This window comes from Ovis aries, chromosome 4 (genome assembly GCF_016772045.2).
Source record: "Ovis aries strain OAR_USU_Benz2616 breed Rambouillet chromosome 4, ARS-UI_Ramb_v3.0, whole genome shotgun sequence".
In the NCBI taxonomy this organism is placed as follows: Eukaryota; Metazoa; Chordata; class Mammalia; order Artiodactyla; family Bovidae; genus Ovis; species Ovis aries.
In genome coordinates this window covers 95263179-95274946 of record NC_056057.1, presented here as the reverse complement: position 1 = coordinate 95274946, position 11768 = coordinate 95263179, and the positions used below count along the sequence as shown (strand labels likewise).

Below are 11768 nucleotides of genomic sequence, written 5' to 3'. Positions count from 1 at the left end.
GCTCACCGATGGAGGCCCGGCAGCCAGTGTAGACGGGGCCTGTTTCAGCACATACAGCTCAGCTGGGGTGGCAGGACAGGTATGAATAGCTGTGTGGATGGAGGGCAGGTCTGTGCCATGATGGTAGGAGGCACTGGGCCCAGAGAGGAAGGCATGGTGCCCATGGCAGGGCTCTGAGTAAAGGTAGCACCTAGATTGAGCCTTAGAGAAGAGGATCACGTGGAGAGGGACTCGGGCAACAGCCAGCTCCAGGAGGACCAAGCTGTAGCCACGAGATGCCAGAAGAGTCGGGAAGGAGTAGTGCGAGGTGAGGCTGAGGAACCCTGGGCTCGCCCCTCTGCTCAGGCTGGAGGACACAATCCTGCTCCCACCAGAGTCATTTGCCATAGGCTACAGTCGGAGCATGTGGTTGATACATCTAGGACAGCCAGAACAGTGGTCTTGTGGGGGCATTCTTGCCCCTTTGGGCAACACTGGACAATATGGAGACACTTGATTTCAACTGGAGTGGGAGTTGCTTACCAGCATCTAGTGTGTGGAGGCCAGGGATGTTGGTCAACACCCTACAACGCACAGGATCGCTCCCCATGACAGAATGATTGACCCAAATGTCAAGAGAGCCGAGGTTGAGAGATCCCAGGACAGAGTGATAGGTGAGAAGCACCAAGTTGACATCTGAGAAGGAAAAGTGTAAAACCCTATGATTAGAAGAAAAATCAGTTGGACAAGGGCAAGAATGGAGGAAACCAGGCTGTAATGAAATGCGGGTGGAAGGAAGAGCTGATGACTCCGGTTAACTACATATTCACCTGGAACGACACTGAAGGAGGGACAGCATCAGGTCATGGGGGTGGGTGGTGTTAGGGGGGTGGGATGGGGGATGGGGATGGGTGGGTGTGGATAGACTGTATCTGTGCCTCAGTCAGGGTCTGGTGCCGTCTTCAGAGCACCTGCAGTGAGCTGGACCAGACCAATGACAGTCCAGGGAGCAAGGTTCCCATTTGTGGATTGATTATTGCAAGCTCAGTAATACATTTAAAGATGTGTTTTTAAAAATATTTTTTAAATGCAGCTCTTTTGGTTTTCCCTGGGAGGGTCATTCAGGACATCTAGTCCACTTTGTAATTAGAAACAGCTCACCACTCTCTAGGAAATGTTGGAACTGGAGATTTTAGCCATGAAAAAGAGTGGGAATGTGAAAGCTGTTTTCAAGTATTTGAAGGCATGGAGACCTTCACAGTTCTTTGTGGCCCCAGACACAATGGAAAGACTTTACAGAGTAGCAGATTCTGTTTGTCTCACAGAACTTCCTGACGGGTAGGTCAGGCTGTGACTTAAGATGGGTTAACTCTCCATCTCTGGAGATGTCACACCCAGGTGTTGGGGTGCTGCGGGGAATGGGACCTTAGATGGGGGCTAGACCAGATGACTGTGACTTGTCAGGTTTAGACTTGGGCCGGTTCCTCAGCCAAGGTGGGAAGGGGGTCTCTTGCATCTCCTTAAGCTCCTTGACCACAATCTAGGTGTTAGCTCACAGTTTTGTTTTTAATATTTATTTATTTGGCTGCATCGGGTCTTGGTTGCAGCATGCTGGGCCTTCATTGCATCATATGGGATTGTTGTGGCGCACGGACTCTTTAGCTAAGGCATTTGGGCTTAGTTGCCCTGTAGCTTGTGGTATCTTAGTTCCCTGACCAGGGATTGAACCCAAGGCCCCACATTTCAAGCCAGATTATTAACCGCTGGACCTCCAGGGAAGCCCATCACACACAGCTTTTTAAATGTTTGTAGGTGCTGTTATGGTGAACAAACTGCAAATTAATGCACGAGTTTTGCATGCATGGCGGATATGTCTCTTCTCAAACACCAGACACTGGAAAGCCAGTTGCTGCAATGGAAGGGCTGGTGGGCTGTGGGTTTTTGATGGTGGATTAGTCTCATATAAGGGTTCTCAAAGCTCTACCCTAAGTGTTGGCCGATGGCTGACCTGAACCTTCCAGGACTGGCAGTCACCCCCTGCACTGGCTCCACGGGGGCTTCTCAGGGTAAGAGGCCCATCGGAAAGGGAAACAGTTGGCTTGGGGAGGGTGATGGAGGCAGCAGTGAAGCTTCCCTCTTCTCAGCCTGGGCCCCCAGCTGAGCTCCATTAACAGAGACACTTCTAGAGGGTCTAATGTGTGTGCTCCCCACCCCCTGATGTTATCTGCCCTGCCCTGGAGGTCTCTCTCTTCTGGGAGCCAGGCTTCTGCCTCCTCAGCGCTCCTGGGAAGGTGACATGGGGGAGGGGCGAGAGCTGGAAGCCTTTTGGACCAGGAGAACAAGGACAACTTCCTGTGAAGATTATCAGGGGAGGTGAGATGCCCGAAGAAGCACCCCCTTGTGTGGAAACAGAACCCTTCATTGCCACTGATGAACCCACAAGTCTGAGGTGTCTTTTATGTAACCAAAGGTATCTTGCCTTGGTGGGTTTAAACACAAGGTGGGTTTTACTTTCCGCTGTCACTGCCTTTGCCTTGTTCTGTTGACTCTCCCTTCTAATTCCTTAATGAGGTTTTGAGTGAATTCCATAGCTTTGTAAATATGGTGCATCATTAGGCCCAGACCACGTGAAGCTTCAGTCTCAATACTGACTTCAACTTCACCCTCTTCCGTGCTCAGAGGGAAGGCAGGACCTGCAGTATTTGGGGATGAGGGTGTGGTCCAGAGCCTCTAGAATGGGGGGCAGAGCCTGGTTTTGCAGAAGTCCTGTTAGTTATAAGCACTTTCCTCAATTCCAAGGACCCCAATAGCGCCTCTCCAGTTCCCTGCAGGTCTTATACAAATTGGGGACGGATCAGCTGGAGTGGTGCTTGGAGGCAGGTGGGCTGGTCTTGCCTCTTAGTAAGCCCTGGTGGCTCAGTGCTAAAGAATCCACCTGCCGATGCAGGAGCCTGAGCTTTGCTCCCTGGGTTGGGAAGATCCCCTGGAGAAAGAAATGGCAACCCACTCCAGTATTCTTACCTGGGAAATCCCATGAACAGAGGAGCCTGGTGGGCTATACAGTCCATGGGGTTGTAAAAGAGTCGGACACAACTCAGTGACTAAACAAGAAGCCCTGTTAGAGGAGAGAGGCTCTTATGATTGGTGGTTCTCTAGAAAACCTAGGGGTTGAATGTCCTCAGCTGTGTTTCCCAATGACAAGGGAATGGGAGACCCCCGAGCAGCCTCCAGCTGCACCATTTCAAGTGACTCACAGTGGTCAGCTGCTCATCATGCTGGTCTCTCCTCCTCCCTTTTCCTAGCGATCTGCAAATAATTACCTACAGCCTCTCCCAGAATGACTTCAAAATCGAAAGCACACACATAAGACCCTCCTGAAGTGTCTCTGTTGATGCAGCTGGGCTGAGTGCCCAGGCTGGGAAGAAGGAGTCTTCCTTGTGGCCTCATTTTCTAGCCAGTCTCTCACCCTGAGAAGCCCCATTGGAGCCAGTGCAGGGGGAGACTTCCATTCCTGGAAGGTTGATCCTGAAGATCAAGCTTCAGCCAACACTTATGGCAGAGCATTACTTTAAAGTAATGCTCAATGCTTTAAAAAAATGTGGAAGATTCTGAATGTAGTTACCATTTAACCTTAAAAAAATTTTTTTTGGTGCTTTCTTTTGAATAACTGATGACTTGTTCCTTTCTTCTAGTTACAGGAACCCCTTCACTGTGAGCGAAACGGGAACCTTCATCATACCACTATGTTGACCCCACAGTTGGCAACCGTGTGACCTCTTTTTGTTTGGTCGTGAGTTCCTTTTTTAAAAAAATCTCATTGCACACATCCTTTATATAACCTGCTTCAAATTATTTTTTGAGAAAAATGTAAAAAAAAAAAAAAAACCCTTATGGGGATGATGAAAATGTGAAATTCGAAATGTGTAGTGGTTACACAACATTGTAAATACACTAAAGCCCCTTGACTTATGCACTTTATTATTATTTTTTTTTGACTTACGCACTTTAAAGTGAATGCACTTAATAGAATGTAAATTATGTATCATTAAAACTTTTTAAAAACCTTGAGGTTATTGGGGGTAGTGGGAGCAGGGAGACGGGGCACACTATTGATTACCCAATCACTCCTAATTTTCTGACTTAAGACATTCACAGACTCAGGAGGATCTTCGTAGAGGCAATGTAGGGCAGTGGGGAAGCTGTTGGGATCCCAGCTTCACCTTTTTCTCGTTGACGCAGCTTCGGTGGAAACGATGCCAACTGCCATGCGGTGGATCCATATCCCAGCCCCTGCAAGGGCTGCTCTACCTATGGGACGGCCAGCCTACCCCGCCCCAAGGCTGATTAGTCCGGAGATACACGTGACTCCAGCAGGCCAATCAGCTGTGTCCTCCCCGACACCACCCCTCCCGGTTGGGGAATGCAAGCTTGGGTTCCGAGGACACCGGCCAGTCTTTGTCAGGCACCTCCGGATTTCTGCTGTTCACATCCTGAATGGTTTTGATCCCCAGTGGACCCCAGGAGCTTTTGGTGCCATCTCATTCAGTCTGTGCAGGTGGGCCCGGCAATGCCGGGACATGGATGGGACACTGAGGCCAGGACTCACAGTCAGGATGCTCGGCCTAGACCAAGCCAGCTCCGTTGGCTTATTTGCGGAACAGGAGTGACACCCGACTCAGCCACTTCATTGGGAGAGGCAAGCGACTCCACACTGTTGGTGATATAGGATCTCCAGAAACGTCTGTTGTCCATAGTGTAACCAGTGTTTTGTACCGATGAGAACTGTGGATTAGGATAAAGAATCCTATTCTGTCTTTCGTCTCTCTTAATTTTACTCTTGTGAATTAAAAAAAGAAAAAGCTCTATATAAAAATAGTTCTGGTAAGGGAACTAGAAAAATATTTCAGGTTTTGAGAGTCTGAATGGGAAAGCCAGAGGAGGCACTCAGGGAGTAGAGGGCCGCAGGGGTATGGATGACTTCCACCGAGTCCGAAGTCTGGGTACAATGCCACCAGTCACAGGGCCCTGGGCTTCTCTGTGCCTGTAAGCTTAACCTTCATGGCCTAAATGATGGGTGGTGGCTCATGTCCCTCCCAGCTTTAGAAGTCTCTTGCACACAAGGGCCGGGGGAGCCGAAAGACTGGTTGAGGTTTAGGCTTAACTGAAGACATCACAACCCAGCTTTGCCAAGATTTGGCCTGGCTTCCTTGCCCAGAGCTTCCTGGGTTTTAACATCAACTGATCTCTGCCTTTGGGCCCTGGGGGCTTTTGTTAAAAAAATTTTTTTTAACTTAGTTTTTAAATTTTCTGGCCACACTTCCTGGCATGTGGAATCTTAGTTCCCTGATCAGAGGTTGAACCTGTGCTCACTGCAGTAGAAGCTTGGAGCCTTAACCACTCAGATGCCAGGGAAGTGTCTCCTGGGGTTTTTAAAAGAAAGCATAATGTCGGACATCCCTGGTGGTCCACTGGTTAGGATTCTGAGCTTCTGCTGCAGGGGGCACAGGTTTGATTTCTGGTCTGGGAACTATGATCTGCATGCCATGCAGTGCAGACAGAAAAAAAAAAGCGTAAGTGACTGTACTTAAGAACGTGTTCGAGCACCAGTAACTTCACTATGCTTCACCCTTGGGACAATCTCACAGGGCTGATTTTTCTTAGCAATAAAATCAACATTTTTACGTCAAACATTATTTTTACATTTAACAAAGTTAACATTGGATTTTTGCAGAACTATTTGGAAGTAATGAGAACGTGGGAATGGATGTTTTGGGGGTTCTGTTTTTTCTGATTAAATAAGGAACCCCTGGGAAACTAAGGTCTCTCATTCAGTGGGATGTACTGGTCGCTTCCTGTATACAAGTTCCTATGTATGTTTGGGTGTGTGCGTGCGCGTATGTGATGAATGTGTGCATGGGTGTGTGCATGTGATGAAAAAGCCCAGCCACTGCAAGGATGCGCCTGGTATGGCACACTTGGGTTAAATTAGTTCCTGCTCAGAACACACTGACCACTGGGAGAGGCTGCATGTGGGCTGAGCTCAGGACTCAGCTGGAGGTTACTTGAAAAATGACAATCTAGGGGCTTCCCTAGTGGCTTGTAGTAAACAATCCGCCTGCCAATGCAGGAGACATGGGTTCAATCCCTGATCCGGGAAGATCCCGCAAAGCAACCAGGCTAGTGCGCCACAACTACTGAGCCTGTGCTCTAGAGCCTGGGAGCCGCGAGACCACGTGCCACAACTACTGAAGGCCCGCGTGTCAGAGCCTGTGCTCATCAACGAGACGCCACTGCAATGAAAAGCCTGTACACTGCAGCTGGAGTTGGCCAGCTGTACACTGCCCCCTCTTGCTGCAACTAGAGAAAAGCCTGCATGGCAGTGAAGACCCAGCACAGCCATAAATTATGTATATAAAACATGGGAATCCAGATGTGCAGCTCATTTTATGTCACCTGTCCCCTGAGAGGTTGGCACAAAGAGCTGAGCTTCTGGAGGCAGGCTTAGTAGTCTGACCCCAGCTCTCCATTCACTAGTTCTCGGGATTGGCCAGGTCTCAGCTCCCACACCTATAAAGTGGAATCTAACCTCCATCTGAGGTTGTGGAAAGGATTAGAAATAAAGGTGTAAAGTATTTTGCATAGTGTCTTGTGCAGAGCAGCCATTTAATAACTGATAATTATTAGTTTCTTAAAGGGTAAATAAATTCAGAAGAAATTTGAGTTGAGACCCAGTTAAGTTACACCACCAATTTTATTGACAAGCGCCATTAAGTTTGGGGAATATTTCTAGCTCCCCTCCCCAAGTATTAAATAAGCTACCTCTTAACATCTTTGTGGTTCAGTTTGCTCATCTGTAAAGTAGGGATAGTAACAGAACTTTTGCAAAGACTAATAAATAACTTAATGTATATGTAAATCTCTTAGAACAAGGCACACTGTAAGAGCGGTACAAGTGCTCACTATTCTAACTGCTACCACATAAACACTCTTAACTGCAGACAGGCCATGGTTCTCATAAACCAGAGCTAGGAAGGCCTTTGTACAGGGCTAGGGCGCAGGCCTGCCCTTGCCTTACAAGGTGGCTCTGGGTAAGAACTGGGTTTTGGGGGTCCTGGCCCTGCTCTGCAGATGAGTATTATCCTGGTACCTTTGCCTCCCCATCTCCAACTCTGCAGAAATACACTCCAGTACTCAACAAACACCCACTAACAGCCCACTGGTTTTTCAGGAGGGAGAAACTCAAATTCAGAGTGGGCTGGGGACTCATTCAGGGGCCCAGCAGCAGTGGGAGCAGAATTCTCCAGCTATTTGAGAGTCCAGGCCTAACGCCGTTATCTCCCCGCTCTGTGCTCCTCCTTCCTCTGGGCTGTCTCCACTGTCCCGGGTGGATCTTTTCCAACAGCTGCCAACCTGTAGCAAACAGCAGAGGCCAGATGGGATGCACTAATGGGTGTCCTTGACGCTGGCATCTGAGAACAAGCTGTGCGGAGGCCACAGGCTGGCCTGGCCTGATGACCTGGGCGGCCCACAGCCCACTGAGATGGAGGTGCAAGGGGAAATGTGGGCTTGTCTTCCTCAGCCCACGAAGCCTCTGCTCCAGATAAGCTTCGACATTCCTCCCAATACCAAAAGGACCTACCACAGGCCCAGAGTTACCCCATCCACAGCTGATGCTTTGCAGGGGGCTGGGAGGGGTGCTGATAGAGGAGAGAAGAGGAACAGCAGCAGATGGGAAGGAAGGTAAATGCAGAGACAGGCCCTCTTCGACATGACAAGTGGCAGGAAATGAGCCTTGTCTGGGTCTGAGTGAGGCCCAGGGCTCACTGGCGGCTGGGGCTCTTCTTACAGGGTGAGCAGCCCCTTCTCTTCCCTGCCCTTCTGGTTCTCCTCAGCTCACTCATCTCAGCTCAGGTGGCTCCACTGGTCACCAGCATCGCCAATGGATCTTCTCAGATGCAGGACTTAAAGCCAAGAACTCCGAGCCTGGGGTCTTGGTTTCGGTGAGCACCAGATCCTTGTCTGGAGCCTAGATGATAAACTACTCATTGCAGAGGACGCTTGAGCAGACAAAATGAGCTAACAGAACCCCTGCTGCCACATCCCTCTGTCCAGATGGCACCTTATCACACTGGGCTGCCGCAGTCTGGTCACACAAAAACATCTCGTCTCATCCTGTTTCTTGGGCAACTGCTATGCTTCATTCACCTGGCACATGGTAGGCATTCACTAAAGTAAAACTGATGCCTGGGGCCAGAGCTGGTCTACAGGTGGGTTTTCTTTTGCTGGCAGACTATGTAAAAGACTTTTAATTTGTTGTTGAAATCGGGAGATTCATGCACAAATCTGGACTCCTCAGTTTCTCTGGAAAATTTAAAAGACAGGACTGCAGGGCCCGTGTTCCTCCTGCTTGGTGACAGTCCACGAGCACTCAGGAGGGGCCACTCTTTAGAGATGCTCTCCACTGTGCCCATCTCCATCACTCCTTCCCCTCTCACAATGGAACGGCTTCCCCTTTACTCGCTGATTCCACCTGCAGGGGCCCTGTCGGCAGCTGAGTCAGCAGCCTGCTGGTGATGTGGGTAGTAACGGAAGTGAAGTTTTCCATCAGCCCCACCAAACAGAGTTTCAACACATGCTGAACAGGCAGCGTCTGGGTCTTGCCAGGCAAACAGAATTACTGTTGCCTATGCAGAGACACCATCCCCACAGCGGTACTCTAGACAACCATCTGTTGCAGGGGTGCCCAATGGCAATGACGTCTGCTTGATCTGGCTGCCACCAATCCTTTCTCTGGCTCACCCTCTCTGGTGACAATAGATGATGATGTGCCATTTGGGTAAGAAGAAGGGAGAAGGGTGGCACTGGCTTTATTGAGCCACTGTCAGTCAGCAAGGAAAACATGTCTGGCCTCCTGCATTCAACTATTGTAATCTTTATTACCAGGAAACAGACCCAAACACCTAACAAAAGGAAAGAAAGGGGTGATGGAGGTGGCAAGGAGAGCATCATTTTGAGCTGAGGAAAGCAGTGGGCATAAGCGTGGGAGTGCAGAACCACTGGGAGGTTTAGCAAGGGCCCGAAGCTGGGGGTGTGGCAGGAGGTATGGGTAGAAGAATGACAGCTGCCACTTTAAAGTAGTGAGCTGCGAGAGAAGCCAAGGAGGGAGGCCTTAAGGGAACAAAGGCAGGGGCCCCACTTCAAGAAGGAAAATCCACTGCAATACTGAGCAACACTCACGTGGGGAGGACACAGATGGACAAGTGCCGCCACCCACCCTGATTTTAATGTGGAATGCAATTAACCCCTAAAAAAGGAACTCCAGAGAAGAGGTTTTCAAACCATCTTTAGGAATTTTTAAACTAGATGCCCCCCTGCCATAACCCCCCTGGACAGCATTTTGTAAAACTGATTCAACAGAGACGTTCTGGTGAAGGAAGACAGGCAGGAACCACCCCCTTCCACTCCCGCACTCCCCTTATAGGGCTCTGCAACACCAAGGAACACGGTTCAAAGACCACTGAGCTTGAATAGAAGCACCTATTCCTTTTCCAAAGCGGAATAAGCCAGCCCCAAAGAGAGCTCCTAAGAGGCTAAGTGCTCCTCCACAGATGGAACAGTCCACTTCCTGTTGCCACACTGTTAACTATTTATTGAATGAGGCAGTAATAGACAGAATGGAAAACGACACAGAATCCATGCTCTGCTACTGGGGTTCTGCTTTTCTTCTTCTTCTTGGCAATTTCTCAAACTATCAGGAGGGTATTTCACCACAAAGGAACACGGACTTTAAAGCCCCTGGACAGTTTCACAACGATGATAAAAAATGATAATTAAAAAAATAACAAATTGTAGAACTAGGACTGTTTTATGTAAATTTCCCTTCCCTCCCCCCATTACGTACAGGAAAAAAAAAATACAAAGAACACTGGATAGTTTTATATAAAACAAGCAAATACAAGAATCTGAAACTTTTCTCAAAGGCTGAGCAAGATGTGAAGAATCTTTTTAATGTTGCGTTAAAAAAAAAAAAAATTAAATACACAGTCACACACGGGAGTGGCAGGGGTGGGGCGGGGGGGCGCCCAGGAGGAGCGAGGAAGAGTCATCCCTGTATTCAAGGAGCAGAGATTTGGCCTGTCAAAAAGTCAGGTGAATTTAACCCCTGGAGACTCAGGGCTTGTGGCTGAGAAATCACAGAATTTTGTTACAAAGAACACCCAGACCAATTAACAGCCGTGAGAAGGAAGCTGTGGGGCCTGGGCCTAGCACGATGCACCTTGGGACAGCTGCAAGGTCCATTCTGAGATTGGGCCTGATCTCTCCAACTTTAGGAAGCACCCTCAGCCCTTCTCTCTCCAATGCTCCTCAGTCTGGTGGCCAGCCTTCTCACACCAGGAGCCCCTGTCAGTTCTCGTCTCCTCTGTTAAGCTACAGGAAGTCACAGGAAGGGAAAAAGTTGCTCCCATCGGTGCACCCTGGTCTTTAAAAGATTTTTCTCTCCCTCCTTCCTTTCCCCTTCCAACTCCTCTCACCCCCTCATTCTCTCTCCACAATGCACACACCCACAAGCACACGCACACACTCCTCAAACCTTTAATACTTCTGTCACCTTCAGTTCATATACATGACCAATTGAGGACTGACCTTAAAACCAAAGCGACGGGTTAATAGTCGTGAGATCGAGAAGGTTTCCTGGGGAGGGGAGGAGATGGGAGGCTGAAGAAAACCCTCTCGGTCCTGCCTGGGAGCTTTAAAGACATTTCATTTGCCTGTGGCAAGGTCAGCATCTGGGCCAGCCCGAGGAGCGTCTCAGCTGCCAGACCACGTGGCCCCTTGATCTTGCAAGCACAGTTTCTGGACCTCACCCCAATCCGGAACCTCCGTTCTCAGGTGAGTCCAGCAGGGAGAGTTCTGGGTGGCCACTGGGAGGCAGCTTTGGTGAAGGGCGTGGTCACCTCTGCCTGAGTTTGTCAGTAGCTCAACGCATGACCCTGGTATGAACAAAACCAGGTGGCTGTCTGGCCACGTACCCTACACCCACTAAACTGGGTGAATTATTTTTCCACAGCTCACCTTGATTTCATACAGATAATTCCATGCGGGTTTCTTTTATATATATATATATATACACATATATATATATACTTTATATATATATGTAAATGTGTATATCCATATGTACACATATACATATATTCACACTCACACATACACACACCGAAGTATACACACGTTTCCGCAGAAAGAAGTCCTGCCACAATTTGGCTTTTTCGGGACCGTGAAGTTGACAACGCAGTATCTGTTTCCACCAATCCCAGGAAATCAAGAGTGGTGCTTTTTAAAAAATGCAATTCCAAAATCCACTGCCTTTCTTCCTTTTTAAAAAAAAGGTTAACAAAACTTTTCTTCCAAAGTCGAGAGACTTAATTCCATTTGATTGCACCTCTGCAAACGTGTAAAAAATTTTGAAGTAGACTAGAAAATGATGCCATGGCATGGCTGCATGTCACTGTTCCAACGTCACCACCTCCACAGCCTGGCCGTCCATGGTGACTGCGCTGTCCGATATCCTGGTGGTCACAGGGGCCATGGCCACCTGCACCGGCCCGTTACCCTGGGCGAGGCTGGTCACCACAGTCTGGTACATGCTCACAGGGATCTGGACCAGTCCTGGGGAGACAAGGGGAGACCGTCAGTGCTGGGCATAGGTTCCCAGATGCTGGCTGGACAGGGCAATCAGCTCCAGCCCTCACTGTCTGCAGCCGCAGGTAACTGCATACCCACTGTCC

At 49.1% G+C, this 11768-nt stretch overlaps 1 protein-coding gene and 1 long non-coding RNA gene across 10 annotated transcripts in view; one reads left to right on the top strand and one right to left on the bottom strand.

The window, feature by feature from the left end:
• The first annotated feature begins 970 nt into the window (after positions 1–970).
• On the top strand, positions 971–4793 carry LOC121819427 (uncharacterized). The gene is made up of 2 exons (XR_006059676.2): positions 971–3769; positions 4219–4793. It is a non-coding gene; the product is annotated as an uncharacterized LOC121819427 (long non-coding RNA).
• Positions 4794–6711: 1918 nt separating this feature from the next.
• The window catches only part of NRF1 (nuclear respiratory factor 1), a 127313-nt gene continuing 122256 nt past the window's right edge, over positions 6712–11768 (bottom strand). For 7 of the 9 annotated variants that reach the window (XM_060414825.1, XM_060414828.1, XM_060414827.1 and 4 more), the window contains one exon: positions 6712–11649. In XM_060414825.1, coding sequence (XP_060270808.1) covers positions 11486–11649 — 164 coding nt within the window. In that variant the 3' untranslated portion in view covers positions 6712–11485. The remainder of the gene's footprint in view (positions 11650–11768) is intronic. The other 2 variants (XM_060414830.1, XR_009600433.1) reach the window with 2 other exon arrangements.